Raw genomic sequence first — 23,563 nt, 5'->3', positions numbered from 1 at the left:
CATAAACTCACTACGGTTTGACAAATATTGCAGCTGCTGGACAACATATTCTACTTTTCAGGCTTTTCTAGGCAAGTATGTAATTGTTTAGATTGCAACTATGCAGTTTATTTATAAGGACAGTGCCTATTTTAAACATGTATAATTTTGGGGATTCCGCGCATCGGCGGCCATCAGCCTGTCATACTGAGCAAAGGCGGTTGATGTTCCGCCACAAGATGGCGACAGAGACCTTATAATACGTCCTTAGGGGAGGAAAAACTCAGTGAACATTTAAAACTACAGCTGATCAAATCATTATAAAACAGGTAAGTGACATTCTAAGTCGATCTCTCTCTTTTTTATGTTGTAGTGCTGTATTTATACCATAGTAATCTGCTAGTGTTTGCTTTGCTTTGGCTTTTTCAGGGTTAATTATTGTGAAATCCTTATTGCAACAGAGAAATACTGGGAAATCTCTGTAGACTGATGGCATTTCATGCTGTTTAGCCTTATAATCTTAAAATGTGAGCAAAATCTCCTGTTTTGTCATCACTTTACACGTTACGCTAGAAAATCATTCAAATACTAGCTCTAAAGTGACGTTAGTGAAGTAGCAATGGCTTCTGCTGTTCTGAAGTCAGCTGCAGATGGAAATGAAAGGTGGAAAGTAGTTCCGCTTACAAAGGGTTTTTGAGACTCTCCGTGTTTGATTTTTTTATACACATGATTATGCTATTGAACTGTTGTATACAAGCAATGTCACACTTAGCAGTGCGATATGGCTGTATATTATCACTGGTGGGACACTAAGGCACTCGGCCTGCAGCCTCTAGCCATCGCACTCCTGCGTTACTCATGTTATATTGCTCATATATGTCAAATTGTCATAACCAAAGCCAATAAATGGAAGTCTTTAGCCGAAAAGGTGTAACAGCTAATGCTAATAAGGTGGAATTGGCGCGGGCCCTTGATAATGTCTCTGGGGCCCCCCATAAATGTATGGGCCCTTAGAATCTTCCTTCCTTCCTACCTTCCTAACTCGCTTTTTATTTGCACAGTCTGTGAGTGCATCATCTGCATAACGGTCCTCAGAGCGGGCTTTACCATGGCAAAGCAAACTGAAGATGCACTGTCCTTGAAGGACGTTCAGCCTGCATTAGAATACGGTCAGTTTACTGTTAGTAAAGCCACAGCAGGCAAGTCTGATGTATACTGTAGGAGTCTTTTTCATGAGTGATAGATGCAAATGAAAAAAAAAAAACTTTGCGTGTTAAGGAGGTCGCACACTGGATGCACTGCTCGGTGATGCGACATGGATTTTAGAATTCTAAACATAGATTTCTATCAGGGTATGTTTCTGCCGTGCCACAGAGCACATGTTGCTTCCAACTGTCATATGCGTGCCGCAGCGTGTTGCTGAGCGGCACATCCGATGTACGACCAGCTTCAGAAGACTGGATATTTCCTGTAGCAGTTCGCCAGTAACTTACTGTAAATCAGTTACAGCAAAATATTTACATTTACAGCACTGTTTATCTTGCTGTATATGCATTTACAGTATTGTATATCTTTACTGTAAAATATACAGTGATTTTCACAATGCAACTTTGAAATACATAATGTATAACTGTCCTAGAGTAAAATACAGTTTATATTACAGTTCAATTCAATTCAAGTTTATTTGTATAGCGCTTTTCATAATAATTATTGAATTACAATACAATTCAGAAAAAGTGAAGGTTATTAGTTACCATAACTTTATTCGTTACTAATAACTTTAATTAACTAGTAACTAATAGCTTTTAACAGTTAAAGTTATTACATGTAAACATAGTTAACCTGCAGTTATAGCATATACAGTTAAAGTCAGAATTATTAGCCCCCCTGAATTACTAGCCCCCCTGTTTATTTTTTTTCCTCAATTTCTGTTTAACGGAGAGAAGATTTTTTCAACACATTTCTAAACATAATAGTTTTAATAACTCATTAATAATAACTGATTTATTTGATCTTTGCCATGATGACAGTTAATATTTTACTAGATATTTTTCAAGACACTTCTATACAGCTTAAAGTGACATTCAAAGGCTTAACTAGGTTAATTAGGTTAACTAGGAAGGTTAGGGTAATTAGGCAAGTTATTGTATAATGATGGTTTGTTCTGTAGACTATCGGAAAAAAAATAGCCTAAAGGGGCTAATAATTTTGACCTTAAAATGGATTTAAAAAAAATTTTAAACTGCTTTTATTCTAGCCTAAATAAAACAAATAAGACTTTCTCTGGAAGAAAAAATATTATCAGACATACTGTGAAAATTTCCTTTCTCTGTTAAACATCATTTGGGAAATATTAAAAAAGGAAGAAAAAAATCAAAGAGGGGCGAATAATTCTGACTTCAAATGTATATGTAATTATTGTAAAATAACTGTCTGACAAAGTAATTGTAGGATAAAAAATACTAAAGGAATAAAATATTTTATAAATATTAATAATTGCTATAAAAATATCAAATATGAATAATATAATTTATTATTAATTGTACATATTATTACATGAGATTACTGTAAAATTATTCTCAACATAACATTACATCCACCATAATAATAAAAAGTTTACTTAAATCGACTTCAACTGTAGATTATGTGTACATGAAGATGTAAACTATACATGTAAAATATTCTGTCATTTTCACAATGCAACTTTAAAATACAGTATCATGCTGCATAACCGTCCAACAGTTAAAGTCAGTTCATATTACAGTTAAATACTGTGTCATTTACAAAAAAATGTTGACAGTGTATTGAATTCAGCAGTGCCGGCTTTAGGACTGTTATTGTTGGTGGAAAAAAGACAAGTTGTGTCAAGTTTTGAAGCAGCAGTGTTGGAATCTCCCACAAATGACTGAGTAAATGCTTTAGAACAGAAACCTTTGACTCCTGTATTGCAGTCTTCAGTGCATTTAGAAAGCTTTAGCATGTTTACGCCGCTGGCATGACAGGTGGACTGAACTTGACCTGTGACTATGGTGCTGTGTTGTGTGACTGTAACGAGAGATAAGCCGTTTGTCAAGGACAGAGGGAGTGAGGTCAGACGGGAGCTGGGAAGTGTCATGTAAATGAGTGTCTGGCTTTATTAGAGACTTTATTTTTATATTCACCTTTCCCTCATCGCTGCCTGAGCTCATTCGCATAGCAGCCAATCAGATTCTGCACTCGTGTGTGATTTAAAGGTTGGAATACAACACATTTAACTCTGTGAAGTTTCAGCTCAGAAAACCACACAGATCATTTGTTTTAGCTTGTCAAATTTGCGTGTGAGCAAACCATCATTTGTATTCGTATGTTCACATAGATGAATATGGCCACTGTGTAAATGTGCAGTATAGTTACGATCTTATTGCCACTTTATATTGTTACGCTAACTTATTAATGTTGCTTTCTGTGATTTCTTGAAGATAAATACCAATAAATAATGCAGCTGGATTAACTACAGCAGTAGCCATTGTCGATCTCATATGAAGCAAGAGATCATGATCGTGAAATATAATGACGTGTGCAGGTGTTGTAGTGATGTTCCATTCCTTAGGAGTAAATTTAAAGCCCTTCCCCTTCATACTCTCAAGGGCTAAGGGGAAGGGGTAGGGGTAAAACAAATAGAATTGGGATTGAGCCAAAGTGTATGCAATTTACCAAAGGACAATACAATGTCTAAATGTTCACATGCACCAACATTTTGAAGTGGTTCAAACTTTAATGTCCTTATTATTATTATTATTTGAGTGTACACTACCAGACAAAAGTTTGGTTGTTGATCTCAGTTGTAAGAGCAACTTGACTTCTAGTTGAACATATGGAAAAATGGCAGAAGATAGATTTTTCAGATGAATCGTCTGTTGAACCTATTGGAACCCACATGGACCCAAGATTCTTATAGAAATCAGTCAAGTTTGGTGAAGGAAAAAATCATGGTTTGGGGCCTAAGATATTTTGATTCGTGCTGCCCATTACATTAAAAACCACTGGAGAGGGCAAATTCTTCAGCAGGATAGCGCTCCTTCTCATACTTCAGCCTCCACATCAAAGTTCCTGAAAGCAAAGAAGGTCAAGGTGCTCCAGGATTGACCAGCCCAGTCACCAGACATGAACATTATTGAGCAAGTCTGGGGTAAGATAAAGGAGGAGGCATTGAAGATGAACCCAAAGAATCTTGATGAACTCTGGGGGTCCTGCAAATACGCTTTCTTTGCCATTCCAGATGACTTTATTAATAAATTATTTGAGTCACTGCAGAGATGTATGGATGCAGTCCTCCAAGCTCATGGGAGTCATTCACTACATTCATTCTTTTTCCACTGCAGCATGACTTTATATTCTATACTGTACATTTTTTCTGTTAAGTGACGAGACTTTTGTCTAAGCAAAGTCAGACCTTACTGTCCTAATTAAATAATTAAAAATCAAGACATGATCGTATTTTATTATGCTAAAATAAGCATAATCTATAGGCCTTTGCCTTTCATATAAGCCACTTCTGATTCCAAATGAACAACCAGAAGTCAAGTTATTATTTGCTGTTCCTAAAACTTGGATAGGAGACAAGACTTTTGTCAGGTAGTGTCACGTTGAACAGGCCTTTACAGTCCATGGTGTAACCAGAACACCTCTAATATTTAGCTTTGTTTGTTTTATTCTGTAAATCTGAGTCTGCTACAGCGAGTGAACAGAAACAGTGGACTGCTGCAGTTTACACAGGGACGATTGAATATGTGTGGGCTGATTGTTTACACAGGCCGTGGAGCCACATCTGTGTTCAAACACATTATAAAAGTGAATTTTGCATAATAGGTCCTCTTTAATGGAGAGCAGGTTGTGAGCGGGTGAATGTGGGTCACGGTACAGTAGCTCTGATTATTACAGAAGCACTGATAATATCATCATCATCATCATCATCATCATCTTACTGCACAGATTGGCTCTGGATAACATCAGCAGTGGATACATGCATACGCTCTGCTCTCATTATGTGCTTCATTTCTTATTCAATGCATCTCACATTCATTTCATTCCCGGCTGAGTCGCCTCTGTAGTGCACTGGCCTACAAATGTTGAAGTGTGAAAACGCTCAATGTAAGGTTTTAGCTTCGGGTTGAATAATGTAATTGGGTCAGGAAGACTTTTGTAGAAAAATATATGTGTACTTTTATTTAGCAAGGACATGTTACTTTGATCAAAAGCGGCACTTACAGCTGAATTCATCTTCAAATTGTGCATAGTAGAAAATACAAAATCATTGTATAAAAGCATAAGAAGACGTATAATTCATAACGTTTCTGAACGTTTGAAGGCTAGAGTAATTTTGGTAAGAATTCAGCTTTACATCACAGAAATAAATAGAATTTTGCTCAAAATAATTGCACATTTCAAATCTACAGTTGAAGTCAGAATTATTAGCCCCCTTTTAATTTTTGTTTTCTTTTTTAATATTTCCCAAATGATGTTTAACAGAGCGAGGAAATTTTCACAGTATGTCTGATAATATTTTTTCTTCTGGAGAAAGTCTTATTTGTTTTATTTCAGCTAGAATAAAAGCAGTTTTTAATTGTTTAAAAGCCATTTTAAGGTCAAAATTATTAGCCCCTTTAAGCTATATTTTTTTTTTGATTGTCTACAGAACAATCCATCGTTATACAATAACTTGCCTAATTACCCTAACCTGCCTAGTTAACCTAATTAACCTGGTTAGGCCTTTAAATGTCACTTTAAGCTGTATAGAAGTGTTTTGAAAAATATCTAGTCAAATATTATTTACTGTCATCATAGCAAAGATAAAATAAATCAGTTATTAGATTTGAGTTATTAAAACTATTGTGTTTAGAAATGTGTTGACAAAATCTTCTCTCTGTTAAACAGAAATTGGGGGAAAAAAAACAGGGGGCTAATAATTCTGACTTCAACTGTATTTGAGCAATATCATCCGAGTAGCAGTGTGTTATGGCTGTATATCAGCATGGGTGGGCTCGAGGATGCAGGTCGAGTGCCTTAAGGGCGTCGCACATGACAGTTGGAAGTATCGCACACCAGACGCGCACATTCAAACGTTATTTATTATTAAAACTATTCAAATAGCACACCGTGGTGCGGCAGAAATATGAACATTGTCCCGAGTCATAGCAGGGCACCGTGGACAAGCGCCGGTGTGCGTACCCTGATAGAAATCTATGTTTAGAATTATTAAATGCATGGTGCTGTGTGGGGCGGTGCGTTGCCGAGCGACACATCCGGTGTGCGACCCCCTGTAGTGTCCCACCAGTGACGATATATAGCCATATCACACTGCTACTCGGATGATATTGCTCAAATACAGTTGAAGTCAGAATTATTAGCCCCCTGTTTTTTTTCCCACCAATTTCTGTTTAACAGAGAAAAGATTTTGTCAACACATTTCTAAACATAACAGTTTTAATAACTCATCCCATTTACTATATACAACAGTTTGACGGCATACTCGTATATTAAAAAGAAAATCAATCAAAAACCTTTTTGTAAGAGGAACTACTTTCTTCTGCCATTCAGTCACATCTGCAGGTGACGTCAAAATGTCTAAAGTGACGTTCACCAACTTCAATACTTAGAGCTAGTATTTGAATCATTCTCTAGCGTAATGTCTAAAGATTTTGCTCACATTTTAAGATTATAAGGCTGAACGGCATGAAATGCCATTTGTCTACAGAGTTTCCCAGTATTTCTCTGTTGCAATCGGTAGATCTCAATAATTAACCCTGAAAAAAGCCAAAGCAAAGCAAACACTAGCAGATTACCATGGTATAAATACAGCACTACAACATAAGAGATGGATCAACTTAGAAAGTCACTTACCTGATTTTAAATGACTTGTTCAGCTGTAGTGCTGTAGTTTGAAATTTACGCTTTATTTATTTACGATTTAAGTTTTTCTCCCTTAAGCACTCATTATGCGGTCTATACTGTCATCTTGTAACAGAATGTAAACAATCTTTGCTCTGCTCAGTATGACAGGCCGATGGCCACCGACTCACTGAATCTCTGAAATTATACATGTTTAAAATAGGCACAATCCTTATAAATAAACGGCATAGTCTAATAATCTAAACAATTACATACTTGATTAAAAAAAGCCTCAAAAGTAGATTATGTTGTCCAGCAGCTGCAATATTTGTCAAACTGTAGTGAGGTTATGGATCTGCTGTCAAGCTATGTGGGCGGAGTAATACAGAAGGGTGAGGAGGCTGTACAAGTGCTGATATTGCAGAATATGACATGTCTGTAAGCCAATCAGATTTGAGAACCCAACAGAACTGTTGTACAAATAAATAAATATATATATGATGATTTTTAACAGAGAATTAATGAAAATTTTTCACAGTATTTCCTATGTTTGTTTTCTTTTTAAAAAATTGCCTAATTAATATAGTTAAGCCTTTAAATGTCACTTTAAGCTGAATACTAGTATATTGAAAAATATCTAGTCAAATATTATTTACTGTCATCATGGCAAAGATAAAATACATCAGTTATTAGAAATGAGTTATTAAAACTATTATGTTTAGAAATGTGTTGAAAGAACCTGCTCTCCGTTAAACAGAAACTGGGGAAAAATGCATCAAGATACTTGGATTTTATCTAGCATTTTTATACTTGATGATTACTATTATTTACTACTATTATCTGTAATAGTCTTTGAAAAATAATAGTATTATATTTGTGAATCTTTATATTTTATTTCATTTGTCTTTTATTCAGAAAGTTAATGATGTAAAGATAACTCTGGTGTGAGCATTCAACAGATTCAAAGCAAATTCAACAGTAAATTACACACGATAAGCAAGACAGATGGAAGCGCTTTTTAAGGACAAAACAACTTTGTTCAAGTGTGCTCTCTAAAAGTGAAACATGTCTAATATAAACTCTACCGGCTATCATGGTTGCTCGTCATTATTCGATGTCTGCGGCGTCTCGCTCGATGTGTGCTAGCTGATGCTAATGCGTTTGTACCCCGAGGCTTCACTTTCTGTCTGCTCTTCTCATCATCTTTATATCTCAGCTAATGTTGCCCGCAGTGAACTGAAATATTGGCAAAGCTGTGAGTGCATTTATCATACAGAAAGTGTCTGCGGTTAGCCTTCACCTGTTTATGTTTAGCCTGTCAATATCTGCAAGAACTGTAAGCGGTTATCTCCATATCAAAGAAGGTGGAGCCTCAGAGCCACACCCACTTGTTAGATCACTGTCATCAACCAATGAAAGTCTGGAGTTAGCAGCTTTAAAAAGTCTGTCTAGAAAATAGCAGCTTTTCTTACAACTACAAAAGAGTGAAGCTTTAAATAGGAAAGGTATCAACTCTTTGGTCATTTTAGAGCGAAATGCTAATGGTCTAATCTGATTCAATTATTTATGCTAAGCTAAGCTAAAAGTACTCCTGCTAGACCCAGATATCAGCTGAATGGATTAAAAAAATGGTAAAACTCAACTGATTAACTCAGGGAGTTACTGTACATATAAAATGAGCCCATTTACAAAACAAGTGGAGTTGCTTTAAGATGAGACACTGTCCCATTAATCATTTTTCTAACTATTGAAAAACATAACTAAGTATCTGAGAATCCTTGTAGCAAACTTATTATTATTATTATTATTATTATCTTTATTTAACCAGGATAGACACATTGAGATTAAAAATCTCTTTTACAAGAGCATCCTGGCCAAGATTAGGCAGTATACATGTCACATGGGTCTAACAGACAACAAACAAAAAACAATTAACAGTTAACATCAATCACACTGACAAACTATTCAAAACATCTACAAACCTGTGTTTCAACTTCTAATCTTTTATAGTCTTTGTAAAAGCATTAAGTGAAATCTATTCTTTGAACTGCAACTGTGTTTGCAGATTATTCCATGCAATATGTGCTGCGTACCTAAAAGCCTTTTTCCCCATCTCAGTCCGCACTTTAGGAACAGACAGTTATTAAATATCCTGTGACCGAAGGCCATAGTTAAGAACAGGCTTTTTACAAATGTAAATCTTTAGATATGATGGGAGTAAACCCAGTATAGATTTGTAAACAGAGACACGCCAATGCCTGAGCCTACGAATGAACAGAGCAGACCAACCTTCGCTAGTATACAGCACACAATGATGAGTAAGGGATTTAAAATTAGTTATAAATCTCAGTGCACCATGGTAAACAGTATCCAATGCATGCAGACTTCGAGACGAAGCATGCATATAGATACCATCACCCTAGTCCAATATCGACATAAATTACAGACGTTGCATTTTGGTTACTTTCCAACGCAACCTAAAAACAACCAAATATCAACATCTAATGATGTTATGGCTTGATGTTGTGTGGAAGTTACCATTATGACATCTATCAGACATTGGATTTTGGTTGCCATATCTGATGAACAATTGTCAGTATTTGACGTCAATATGACGTTGGTTTAAGATGTTTGCTCTACTTTGGATTTTGGTCACTTTCTAACACAACCTTAAATCAACCAAATATCAACGTCATTTCACATTGTTATTATATATATATATATATATATATATATATATATATATATATATATATTTTTTTTTTTTTTTTTTTTTTTTTTTTTTTTTTTTTTTTTGATATATTTACAGATATAATCTTCATGTTACATGATCCTTTTTTTTTTACATGATACTTTTTTTAGTCATGTTGAACAAAGATACTGACAATTGTTCATTGGGTATGGCAACCAAAATCTGATGTCTGATAGGCGTCATATTGGCTGTCGCCACTGGCTTGCATGGTTTGGGACTTGTAGAGCTGAGCATTGATGGATTTGCTCTTCAGTGTTTGGACTCTCAGCAGTGAATATTAAACCACACTGAACTGAACTTCAACACTGAAAACTGAACTGACACTATTTCAATTTACTATAATCTTCTATGTGAAGCTGCTTTGACACAATCTACATTGTAAAAGCGCTATACAAATAAAGTAATGTACAAATAATGTACAAATAAAATGTATGTACACCATATGTATGTTTGTTTTGAGACATTATTTAAAATATATGGCTAAGAAATGACTAATTAGATTTTTTTTCTGCTGAGCCATTAACAAATCCTTAGCGTTTAGCCCTATAAAAGTCTGAAATTTCATTCTTCATGGTTTTAAAAAGGTCTTAAATTTGACTTGGTGAAACCTGCAGAAACCCTGTTTTGGCTATTGCCAAGTCGAGTGGTCCAAGATTACATCTTTAATCTATTTGAAACTTTAATCTATGTTTTTTTTCTTCTTTACACTACCTGAGAAAAGTCTTGTTGTTGATTTTAGTTGTAAGAGCAACATATAATAACTTGACTTCTAGTTGATCATTTGGAAAAGTGGCAGAAGGTAAATGTTTCAGATGAATAATCTGTTGAACTGCATCTCAATCATCACTAATACTGCAAAAGACCAATTGGAACCACCATGGACCCAAGATTCTCAAAAAAATTTGTCAAGTTTGGTGAAGGAAAAATCATGGTTTGGGGTTACATTAAGTATGGAGGCGTGCGAGAGATCTGCAGAGTGGATGGCAACATCAACAGTCTGAGGTATCAAGACATTTGTGCTGCCCATTACATTATAAACCACAGGAGAGGGCAAATTCTTCAGCAGGATAGCGCTCCTTCAGCCTCCACATCAAAGTTTCTGAAAGCAAAGAAGGTCAAGGTGCTCCAGGATGGGCCAGCCCAGTCACCAGTGTGAACATTATTGAGCATGTCTGGTGTAAGATGGAGGAGACATTGAAGATGAATCCAAAGAATCTTGAACTCGGAGTCCTTATATTCTATACTGTACATTATTTCTGTTTTCTGGCAGGACTTATGTCTAAGCAAAGTCAGATCTTACTGTCCTAATTAAATAATTAAAAATCAAGGCATGATTATATTTTATTTTCATAAAATAAGCATAATCTAGAGGCCTTTGCCTTTCATATAAGCCACTTCTGATTCCAAATGATCAACTAGAAGTCAAGTTATTATTTGTTGTTCCTAAAACCTGGATAGGCGACAAGACTTTTGTCAGGTAGTGTATTACTTTATATAATGACCTTTTCTGATATGAGCTCTTGATTTTGCAGAATTCATACAGCAGTATTTGTTGAATGTATCATAAGTGGGCACTGGAATCCCCTGTATCTGCCAATTCTGAGACTCACAGTGTGTTAACAATGTCCTCCGTCTGCTTCCTTAGGTATGACACCATCACCAATCAGTGGGAGACAGTGTCCCCGCTGCCCAAACCTGTCCACTCGGCCGCCGCCACTGTCTGCGGAGGGAAGATCTATGTGTTTGGCGGGGTGAATGAGGCAGGACGCTCAGCCGGGGTCTTACAGTCATATGTCCCGCAGACCAACACCTGGAGCTTCATCGAGTCTCCTATGATTGGTGAGAAACAAATTAAGAGTCCTCATTTCTGCACCGCTTTTCAGCTGAAGGCAATTTAAGGTGAGACACTGCAGGCAAATACAGCACCTGTGCATTTTCCGATTAAGGCTTTCAATAGTGTTTTTATTCCATGATCAGTTAAAGAAACCATCCAAAATACTTTTCAAATGTAGAATTTTTTGTTGCACTTTATTAATTTGTGTCTGTAGATTTAAAGTTAAACTTTTTTAAAGGAAAAAAAAAACATTATTATTATTATTATTATTATTTTTAAATAGTTGTTTTTGCCACTCCTCTAGAGCTAAACGGTCGAGTTTTACCATTTTTGAATCCATTACATCAGCAGTTAGCTCTCTATTACTCTCACATGGACAACCACTGAAGCTAAGCAGGGCTGTGCCTGGTCTACCTGATGGGAGACCACATGGAAATGCTAGGCTGCTGCCGGAAGTGGTGTTAGTGAGACCAACAGGGGGCGCTCAACCTGCGGTCTGTGTGGGTCCTAATGCCCCAGTATATTGATGGGGAATCTATACTGCTCAGTGAGCGCCGTCTGTGGTCATTAAAAATCCCAGGATGTCCTTCAAAAAAAAGAGTAGGGGTTTAACCCCAGCATCCTGGCCAAATTTGCCCACTGGCCTCTGTCAGTCCTAACCATCCCCATATTACAACTGGCTTCATCACCCTGTCTCCTCTCCACCAATCAGCTGGTGTGCGGTCTGGCGCAATATGGCCGCTGTCACGTCATTCAGGTGGATGCTGCACACTGGTGGTGGATGAAGAGATTCCCCCCAAAAATGTGTTAAGCGCTTTGAGTGTCCAGAAAAGCGCTTTATAAATGTAAGGAATTCATCAGCTGATCTCCGGGTCTGGCTGGAACACTTTTAGCTTAGCATAAATCATTAAATCGGATTAGACCATTAGCATTAACAGGCTCAATGTCACAACATCGTTGCACGTGCTATAAAAGTTCCTTGAATATTATTCTGGAATGAGAGTATAGTTCCGTGCCTCAGGCTTTTCATTTTCTATTGAATTTTTAGTACTTGATGTAACTACACAAGCTTTAAATTGAAAAGTATCTAAACTCTTTGGTCATTTTTGAGCGAGATGCTAATGGTCTAATCTGATTCAATGATTTATGCTAAGCTAAGCTAAAAGTGCTCCTGCCACCTTTAAAAATGGTAAAACTCAACTGTTTAACTTAGGAGTTCTAAAATGAGTCAGTTCAGAAAGTGGAGTGTTGCTTTAAGATGAGACACTGTTGATAAACAGCCTTTTAGATGCACCTCTGGGCTTTAACATGTTGTCCTTTTAGGCTTTGCATGAAGTTTTTTTTTGTGTTAAGTTTTAAGTGTTTCTTTTGTCGCACTTTAATAGTGTCAAAAGTTTAGAAAAAACTTTTTAATTTAGAGAGAGCACAGTATTATTTATATCTGTATTCTGAGGTTTTTAAAGAGACAATCTGTCTGCATATATGCAACATATTATACTACACAATTTTTCTGAAAATATATAGGCAGTGCTTAGCATAAATGAGTACACCCCATTTGAAAAAGATTTTTTAATCTCAGGGTTTCTGCAGGTTTCACAGAGTCACATTTTAGACTTTGTAAGACCGTTATAAATTAAATATCAGACTTCTACGAGGTTAAACACTAAGGATTTTTCCGGTTGGTCATATAGAAAAGAGGTTTACTTGCCTCATCCAAAAAAAATCCTTATTATTTAATTCTTTGGCACATATTCTAAATAATGAATCAAAATAAGCAAACACTAGCTGTATACTTGCACACTTTTAGCATAACTTTTCTTCAAAAAAAGAAACATTAGTATATGAAGTTTCTCAGTGAATATAGGTCATATTTTTCGGTGCATTCGAACAAAACAGATTTATTAAACAGATTTATTTATTAAAATAATATTTTAGTCACAAAACATATTTAGAAACAGAAAGATAATACAATTAAATTCACAAAAAAATACAATAACTACAATATTTACATTTTAAACATAATCTATATTGTTTTTGTGATATTTTTCCCTAACATTTTAATTTGGGTGTACTCGTTTTGTACCGTTATCGTAAGTTATTTTGTTAGATTAGCTCTAGATTTGGCTTCAGTACTGACTACTCTAATGTAGATGCACATATAATATTGTAAAGCTTCCTATAGAAAATATTAATCTAAAAGAAAGATTTGTGAGGGCTGTTTGAGCACTGTACTCAGCACTGTGTGTGTAGTTAGTTATTTATTTATTTATTTATTGTGACTGTTTGCAGTATTTTCTGAATTATGAAGTAAGAGAGATTTGTGAAATTCCCTCAAGGCTCCTTGACTCTAGTGTGTGACAAAAATCTGATGAAGTGTTTCCTGTTTTATTTTTATGTCAGGAATGTATGCAAATTAGTGCATATTTAAAGAGCTATCAAGAGAAACCAAAAATAAAAATTCAGTCATTATTTACTCGCCCTTTATTTGTTCCAGACCTTTACAAGTTTCTTTCTTCTGTTGAACACGAAAGAAGATACTTTGAAAAAGGTTGGAAACTTGTAACTATTGTATTTGTGTTTCCTACTATGGAAGTCAATGGTTACAGGTCTCCAACATTCTTCAAAATATCTTCTTTTCTGTTTAACAGAAGAAACTATTTAAAGGAGAGTAAATAATGAGTAAATATCCATTTTTGGGTGAACTGTCCTGAACTAATGTCTCAATTCCATATTAACAACGTCTTAGCAAACTAGTTATAACAAAAAGGTTTACAATTCTTAATGCAATCATTTAAGTATGGTGATATGTACTAGTTCATCATTTTTTACTGTGTTCACCTGCAGTGTCTTGCCTTATAAAAGTGTGTATTGGTCCAGAAGGTGCTTGTGTATTATCTGTTTTATTGGGCTGTTTGTTTGCTCGAGGGCTCAATGGTAGCATAAGAACAGCAGGACAGATCCTGGAGATCCAGACTCGCCGTCTTCACTTTCAGCCTTCAATTAGCTCCGTGACTGCTGTGCTAGGGCATCGTAAAAGCCATTTCATAAACCAAATTAGCTTGGTAATTAAATTAAGTTTCATACAGTAGAGGGAACCTGGTTTGGCCAATCATAAACCAGAGATTATTGTCTTTTATTGTTGTTATGGTTGTTCATACACACGAGCATATTTGAATGTTTACATTTGTGTTGAACGGTTAGGTTTATTTAACATTCTGGCAGGTGTTTATTGGTAGAAGTAAGCTGTAGGTTTAAGTAAAGCTGCAACAGAGATCAGTTTGTGCTAAAATTAGACCTTTTTAATTACTGCCACTGGATAGATAGTGTACAGGTTTGGCATGTTAGCATTTGCTTCAGAAGAAACAGTAATACACAAGTTTTGCAGCATTTTTCATTTTCCTTAATGTTTATTCCTTGATATACTGATATTTCTTAATGTTAGGAGTTATGAATTGTTAATCATATCTAAAGTTAAACTGTAATTAACAATAGCTATACAGAATTGGCAATTCTCAGTTCTTTTGTCATGTTATACATATCAGTATTTTAAAATGTATTTAAATTATAAATTAAATTTGTATGTGTTATAATGTCAATTAAATTATAGAATATATATATATATATATATATATATATATATATATACTCTCCGGCCACTTTATTAGGTACACTTGCTCAACCGCTCGTTAATGCAAATTTCTAATCAGCCATTCACAAGGCAGCAACTCAATGCATTTAGGCATGTGGACATGGTCAAGACAATCTGCTGCAGTTCAAACTGAGCATCAGAATGGGGGAGAAAGGAGATTTAAGTGACTTTGAACGTGGCATGGTTGTTGGTACCAGACGGGCTGGTCTGAGTATTTCAGAAACTGCTGATCTACTGTAATTTTCACGCACAACCATCTCTAGGGTTTACAGAGAATGGGCTGAAAAAGAGAAAATATCCCGTAAGTGGCAGTTCTGTGGGTGCAAATGCCTTGTTGATGGCAGAGGTCAGAGGAGAATGGCCAGACTGGTTCCAGCTGATAGAAAGACAATAGTAAGTCAAATAACCACTCGTTACAACCGAGGTATGCAGAAGAGCATCTCTGAACGCACAACACATCAAACCTTCTAGCACAGGGCTATTCAATTGGCGGCCTGGTTCCGGCCCTCCAATTAGTGTGACCGAGACATCAAAAATAAATTTAGTTCAGTCGAAAACCAGCCACTGTAATTATGAAGTGTCGTAATTATTATTATTAAAATGATTATGTATGAACGCAGACAACAGTTCATTTAAATACTGACCTAATATAAAGCTTAAATTTACATTAGACGTGATAACCGTGAAACCATAATTATTCTTCGACTATATAATCGTACTACCAAAATCTAAAATTGTTGCATCTATAATTGTTCAAAACATAACATATGAGTGTGTCTGAAGAAGCCTACTTAAGCATTGCACACATTGTACAATGCAGTGATGTTATGTAGTTTCAAAAAACAACATCTTAACATTTTAATGTAGAAAAATGGCGGTTCATTCCGCTGTGGCGACCCCAGATTAATAAAGGGACTACGCCGAAAAGAAAATGAATGAATGAATGTAGAAAAATACAACATGGATGTCTTAAGGAGCAAAAATACAGCATATGGGCTCTTATATGCTGTTGTGTCCTCATTCATATTGCAAGTCATAACTCTAAACAAGCTAATTGAATAGCCCTGTTCTAGCAAGAAAATGTCATAAAGCGCGAATCATCTCAGACTGGTTTCTTGAACATGACAATGAGTTCACTGTACTCAAATGACCTCCACATTCACCAGATCTCAATCCAATAGAGGTTTGGGATGTGGTGGAACGGGAGATTCACATCATGGATGAGCAGCCGACAAATCTGCAGCAACTGCGTGATGCTATCATGTCAATATGGACCAAAATCTCTGAGAAATATTTCCAGCACATTGTTGAATCTATGCCAGCTCTGAAGGCAAAAGGGGGTCCGACCCAGTACTAGTAAGGTGTACCTAATAAAGTGGCCAGTTTATATTTTCACAATTTAACACACTTTTTTCTAAATATATATTTTATTTTGAGCAACATTTTAAATATTTTGGAAAAGTAAACATGTCAGGCTGAATAATGAAAATGAATCATTGACTTCTGCTGTCTTCATTAGTTTCATAAACACAGATTATTCTTTGGAAATCTTTTCTGCTGGAGATATTGTTTTCCTAAAAAACTAAAAAGAAACTTTTAAAAAATCTTACCTTAAGAATGGTATAGCAGAACATTTTGGCCGTTTTAAAACCTTTTCCAAACCGCGGTATACCTTGAAAATACAAACAGTTATTGCACCATGCCTATAAATATACCCATGATATATATATATCATGGGTATATTTGTTGAAATTTGATTTGAATTAAAGATCATGTTCCATAAGGACAATTTTCTCAATTTCCTTCAGTAAATATATCAAAAGTAATATTTTTAATAGTACTATACATTGCTAAGAGCTTAATTTAGACAATTTTAAAGATGATTTTCTTAGCATTTCGATTTTTTTGAACTCTCAGACACCTCAGACTCTCAGACAGATTGCACCATTTGGACAAACCAAACACCAATGGAAAGTTTCTTTATTCAGCTTATGGTTGATGTATAAAGCTCCATTTTCAAATGTTGACCTTTATGACAGATTTTATGGTCACATTTAATAAATATTTGACACGACATGTGTTCTGTAAAAGTATTTCATTATAATATACAGAATTCCATTCAGTATTACTGTATATACATGTTTACTAGCATGGAATGTGAATATCTTCGTGTGATTTTTCCCATAGGCCATTTTTACCCCTAGTCAATGCCGTTCTACTGTACCACTGCATATTTTCCCCTGCCGTGTCCATGCAGGTGATGGCCTCATGCTGAAGGCTTTTAAGAGGTTCATTTCCTCAAGGTCCCTGTGTGAGTCTGTTGTTTGAAGACCTGTAAACACTACTGAGCAAACACTAGTTCAGCCAGTGCCAACAAGACAAGCTGTCAGTGAAGGTCGAGCAGGCAAAGTGCCACTGAAAGTGCATAAAGCCACGCGGACAGTGGAGGAGAATTGATTGCAAACAATTGCTTGTACAAATTACACAAGATTGCTGGGCGTCTTTAGAGAACAGGCACATTAAAAAGTGATTCAGGGAGCCTCTGGACAGTCTGATGAGTGATCACCGCACGGGCTCCCAGTTGCCCATCGCAGGACACCATGTTAGACTCAGACAAACATCTCTACGAAGGGTAGCCTGTGTTTATGAAGCGCATTTAAAGCATGTCAATTGGCCAGGCGGTACTTTGAGACGTCCGTCAGAGAGAAATGGGTTTGACTGAAGTAGTCTCGCTTAAAATGCTTCAACTTGTTTATTGCAGACTGAAGGTTGTTGCCGGTGTCCTCACCCCATTTCCAACAAGATTCTCAAGGAATCTTGCAATTCAAACAGCTCCTTGCCCCTTTCTTTCGTTTTTTAATAGCTTTTCTCTGGCGCGTTTCACCTCTCCTGAAAATTGAGCGAGACACCTCTGTAAATTGGTGCCACGAACTGTTGTTGTTGTCTTGTTTTGCTTTCAAAAACAGCTGAATCTCTCATGTCTCCATTGTGCCAGGTACAGGTCTCCCCCATTTGATCGAAACCTTGAGACGTCTTGCCGGTGGCAGGATTTCAGCATCAAAGATGCAGACCGAGCTTTGGCGTCGCGTTTGAGCCCCTCGAGTAGCAGCGGCAGGCAGAACGTGGGCCAAACCCAACAACGAGCTCTGCTGATAGCATCAGCGTTGGGTTTAAACACGAGACAACAAACAGATAAACAGAGCTTTGCGTTGGGTGAGATTAGGATTCAACAGAGCTCATCCTACAACTCAAGATGCATACGCTTATGACGCAAACAAAGCACTCTGGGAGTTTGTATGAAGTGACTCGGCATAAAAACAGTCGTTTTTTGTGTGTGTGAGGGGAATATAAAGATGTGTTTGAAGGGGGGTGCACACCAGAACTGTGCTGTTGTTACAGAAGACGATGCCTCCATCTGAGTTATGCTGCCGATCAATTCTACAACGCTTGCTGTGCGTGATTCGGGTCGGAGTGCTCTATAAAAGAGGGCGTTATCTGGACCGTCAGTCAGAGTTGAGCGGTGGGGGGGTTTTAATGAGAAGCACCTGGCAGTCACGGCGCCAAGCGAGAGCCCATCTCACACCTCCTTTTCAAGCATTAAATCCAGCGGCTGTTTTACAGATCGCTTCTGTGCTCGGCTTCTCAAGCGAGGAGTGTCAGTCGAAGGTGTGGAGGAGAGGGGAAAAAAAAACAAAAACAAAACCTTGAACGCAGCTACGTGAATTATTCATAGGTGTAATAAATTGGCCCAGCTGTAATCGTTTGGGAGACAATTTCTCTGTCAGAAAGCAAAGGCTGATAGCCTCTCTCCTGCATTCGGCTCAACGACCTTTTTTTGTGTTCACGTCCATGTGTTGGGCTGTCAGTCATTTGCCTGCTCATGAAAAGATGTGATTATTTCTGTTTCTTGGCCATTTACCCCGTGCGAAGAAGGATAGAGTGAGTAAAACCTGTCACGCTGTGAAGGGTCTTCGGGTATTACAGAGGTAATTTCCTTTGTATGGAATCATTAGACGGAACAGGGGCCATATATCTGTTTGCCATTATTTGTCATTCTCTGCTTAATAACGTGAGGCATAAAGGATACATGGACATGGGGAATGTAATGCGTCGCAAAAGAGGCTGGGAAAATCATAAATGCATTACAAATAGTCCTTTCGAACTCTATTTCGGAAGATCGCAAAGCGATGGCGTCATGCAGAAACCACACAGTACGCTAGATTGTAATCTGCCTCATTGATTATCCACCATTACACTAGTACCTTCTGAAAGAACAGCAGATTTGTGCTGATAAGCATTAAGGTATACCAGCAACAATACGATTTAGTCGTAACTCGAAAATGCGCCAGAGATCTTGCATTGGCTGTACCCCAGATAAAGCCATTATTCCAGGAGGAGAAAAAATTCATCTGTGGCTGGAACATACATCAGAGAAGTAACTTCTATCTGTTGTTTTCTTTCCTCCTGTGCTCCTTTCGGGCTTATTTAGATAACAAGTACGCTCCTGCTGTGAGCCTCAATGGTTTTATCTTCATCCTGGGAGGAGCCTACGCCCGAGCCACCACTATCTACGACCCAGACAAGGGCAACATCAAAGCTGGCCCCAACATGAATCACTCCAGGCAGTTCTGCAGGTTGGTCTAATGAACTGTAGATTGCGCTACACGATGCAATAAACGATGTTCCACATTACAAATGGTGCGGCGTAAATGAAATGGAAACATTTTCTTGCTCTTCCTCCCCCCACAGTGCGGCGATCCTAGATGGGAAGATCTATGCAACGGGAGGAATCGTGAGCAGCGAGGGACCAGCGCTGGGCAACATGGAGACCTTTGACCCTTCCACCAACACATGGACGCTGCTGCAGAATCTGCCGTGTCCGCTTTTCAGACACGGATGTGTGGTTATAAAGAAGTACATTCAGAGCGGCTGACAACAAGCCAGGCTCTGGACTCTAATATCACAAACTGGCCTAAATCAGCCCATCGAACTCCAGCCGGGCAATCTGGGTTGAACCGTCACGGTAAGGGATCCGTAGCATAGCTTCCGCTCAGGTGTCGTGCCATTGGAACGGTATTCTAGGTCAGCCAAATGCAATTTTCTTTTTTTAATTCCCCTTTCAGTGTTTGAGTTGATATTCTTCTCCCACATCAAGTTTCCGTCAAATGTCATTTTTCATTGGTAGTCATGTCGTGAGATGAGAAAATGGGATTGTATGTCGCGTATATATAAATATCAGATGCATTGTGATGGGACTTCAGCAAGAATCTAAAGGACGTCAATGCTAGTCATGTAGCCCGCCAGTGATACAGAGAAGGGATCGAACGAAAGGCCCTCCTGAACTCCAAAGCACAAAATACCAGAACCTGTGATGCCCAGAGGAGTTTCATTTCATTTTGTTCTGTGTAAATCATTCGACCTTTTCTTTGTGGGTTTGTTTTTTGTATCCTTGCATTTTATTCCAATCCACGAGCCTGCAGCCGTGGCCGAATACAGATGGAGGGAATGGAAGGAGACACTTTGTATTATATGGAAGATATGTATATTTTAAAAAAGGCGATACAAATTGTGTATAAATGTTTTTAGAAAACTCAATGGATTGGACAGTGTCTGTAAATCTGTACCCTACCGGAACAATTTACGTTATTAATGCTGAAATACATATCCAGAATTCTAAAGAAATCATTGACTGTTTATTGACTTCCCACACTGTGTAACCAATTCTTGTATCTAAGACTGAAGTTTTACAATAACTGTACAGGAAAAGGGTTTTTGCAGGTTTCACCAAGTTAAATTTAGGACTTTAAGACCTTTTTAAGACAATTACGAATTAAATCTTAGACTTATACAAGGCTAAGGTTTTGTTTTTTATCGAATATCCCAGTTTTTGAATAACCACAGATTTTTACTTGCCCTATCAAAAAATGATTAGAATTTAATACATTTAATCATACAATAAGAATAATTTAATACTAAAAATATAGGTTATGTCAGTATCATCTGCAGTAAATAAATAGAAAACTTTAAACAAATGTTACTGTAATTAAAACATTACAGTAAATATAGTTAAAATGCTATTTTTAAATTGTTGGTGATTGTATGAGCATACATTATTGTATGACTATGTTAATGGCCAGATTGGGTAGCTATACATGAACAAAGGAAAATTAAGACCTGTCAAAAAAGATTTAAGACCTACAACACATGTAGCTTTTGAAATTTAAGACTTTTTAAGACCCTGAGGATTTATTAAAAAAAAAAAAAAAAAGAGAGAGGTAACAGTGTAAACAGATGATCATGTTATTTATTAGTTTTTTTCCTCAATTTTCTCAATTGCGTTGACATTTTTTTAAAAAGAATTTTCTTAAAATTCTCTAAACTGAATGCAAGTGTCAAAAAAAGATTTTACTAGAACTTTATAGCATGTCTGCAAAATGTAGTTACTCCCTCAAAACATTTCATTCATGCCTCAAAACCTACTTATCATGTCAGTAATCTAAGGTCAACGAAACAAAATGTATTTATAATCATGTCAGCCACACTGCTCAAAACTTTTTTGTTTTTTTTAAACCATGACAGTCAATCATGACAATTAAGGTTTAAGAAAAATATATTTGTTGAGAAGAGTGAACAATACATTCTTTCATTTTCTTTTCAGCTTAGTCTTTTTATTAATCAGGGGTCGCCACAGTGGAATGAACTGCCAACTTATCCAGCACATTTTATGCAGCGGATGTCCTTCCAGCCACAACCCAACACTGGGAAACTTCCACACACTCTTGCACACTCACATACACTACGGCCAATTTAGCGTATCCAATTCAACAGTACCGCATGTCTTTGGACTCTGGTGGAAACCAGAGCACCCGGAGGAAACCCACGCCAACACGGTGAGAACATGCAAACTCCATACAGAAATGCCAACTGACCCAGCCGAGGCTCGAACCAGTGACCTTCTTGCAGTTAGGCGATTGTGATCCTTTGCACCACCGTGCTGCACTGAATGATACATACATAGAGATAAAAAAAAAATAAACATTTGTTTTTATACATTTATTTATGTACAAATGTATCACATGTAAAGTGCGATCTTGTTTGTCCAATTTACTGTATTGTATATTTCATATTTCTTATGTTACCACAAAATAATGATAATAATACTACAAAAGCCTTATATATGCTCCCAAACTTTATTGGTTAAATAGAACAGGCTAATTGTATCGCGATAAGATGTTGTTTTCCAATTTAGCAGACATTACCATGTCAATATCAGATATGTACAGTTTAAACATGCGTGTTTACAAATGCTTTATAATTGAATAAACAGTTTTGAGTGTGATGGCTTACACGATGAAAAATGATCATTGAGAAGTTTAAAGTGAGAATTAACATGCTATACGCAATTAGTTTTTGTCCAGACTACAGACAATTGAACTTACTGTTTGCACACATGAACCAAAGCATTTGCAGTTTCCTTGAATCAATAAGAAATGCTAATCTGAAGTGAACAATAAGCTAATTGTTCAAGGATTTCAACTTATTGTTAATAAAAAATAAAAATTTCAATCAAGAATTGAATTAAAGCAATTGAGAAAACCTGTAATAGAAATGAGCCTGGTGTCTGGTGCTGCGTAATATCACTGCACCTGCTGCAGCACAGTTCCCTTTTAATTATGCCAAAATAGGAGTATAGTTCCTGGACATATCAGCATAAAATAAAACTACTTTTCATTTTGTGTTACTACTATACAGAAGAGTCAAGTTTTAAATAGGACAATTATCAAAAGTCTTGGGTCATTTTTAAGCAACATGCTAATGATCTAATGCGATTTAATAATCTACACTGTACAAAATGCTGGGTTCCACAATTCCTTCATGTTGTCCCAACACAAATCAATTAACAATCTTTTTTTTTTTTTCAAATTAAAGTGGATTTAACATTAAAAATTAAGCCAAAAAAACACTTTAGAATTGTGTTTCAACTCATTTTAAATAAGTAGTCTGAACAAGCACCGAGTGCATGCCAAGCTAAACATGCTCCCACCAGACCAGCTAATCTAAAGGAACTGTATAATTAGCACTGGATGATTTAACAAAAAGTTGATATATGTGAATGAAAATTAGCTTTTGTTTGCTACTTAAATGTTCCCATTTTTTTTTTAAATGCAACAAACCATCCAAAATGTGCTGTAACCCCAGCCTGATCTCACGAGAAAACGTAAGTATTTTATGCTTTGACAGTTTAGTGGCTAATTCGTACGAGTTCAGTCGTACAAAATTGTACGATTTTAAAAAGGAGGCGTGGTACCTAACCCCACCCCTAAACCCAACCGTCATTGGCGGATGAGCAAGTCGTACTAAATTGTACGAATTAGATCGTACGAATTTGCCACTAAATCAAAAAGTTACGAATTGCCGTGAGATTGTGTTGGTAACCCCCTATCGCGAATCAAGCCACGACTCTGATTGAAACCGAAACACC

General features: G+C 36.7%; 1 protein-coding gene across 1 annotated transcript in view; it reads left to right on the top strand.

The window, feature by feature from the left end:
* The window catches only part of LOC130247406 (kelch-like protein 29), a 198,368-nt gene extending 177,591 nt beyond the window's left edge, over positions 1-20,777 (top strand). Inside the window, exons 7-9 of the mRNA XM_056480630.1 lie at positions 11,244-11,437; positions 19,571-19,715; positions 19,831-20,777. Of these exons, the coding sequence (XP_056336605.1) occupies positions 11,244-11,437; positions 19,571-19,715; positions 19,831-20,014 (523 nt within the window). The 3' untranslated portion in view covers positions 20,015-20,777. The remainder of the gene's footprint in view (positions 1-11,243; positions 11,438-19,570; positions 19,716-19,830) is intronic.
* Positions 20,778-23,563: the final 2,786 nt, after the last annotated feature.

Source organism: Danio aesculapii, chromosome 20 (assembly GCF_903798145.1).
Source record: "Danio aesculapii chromosome 20, fDanAes4.1, whole genome shotgun sequence".
NCBI lineage: Eukaryota > Metazoa > Chordata > Actinopteri > Cypriniformes > Danionidae > Danio > Danio aesculapii.
The sequence above is the reverse complement of the archived record's forward strand: the minus strand, read 5'-3'. Positions and strand labels throughout refer to the sequence as shown.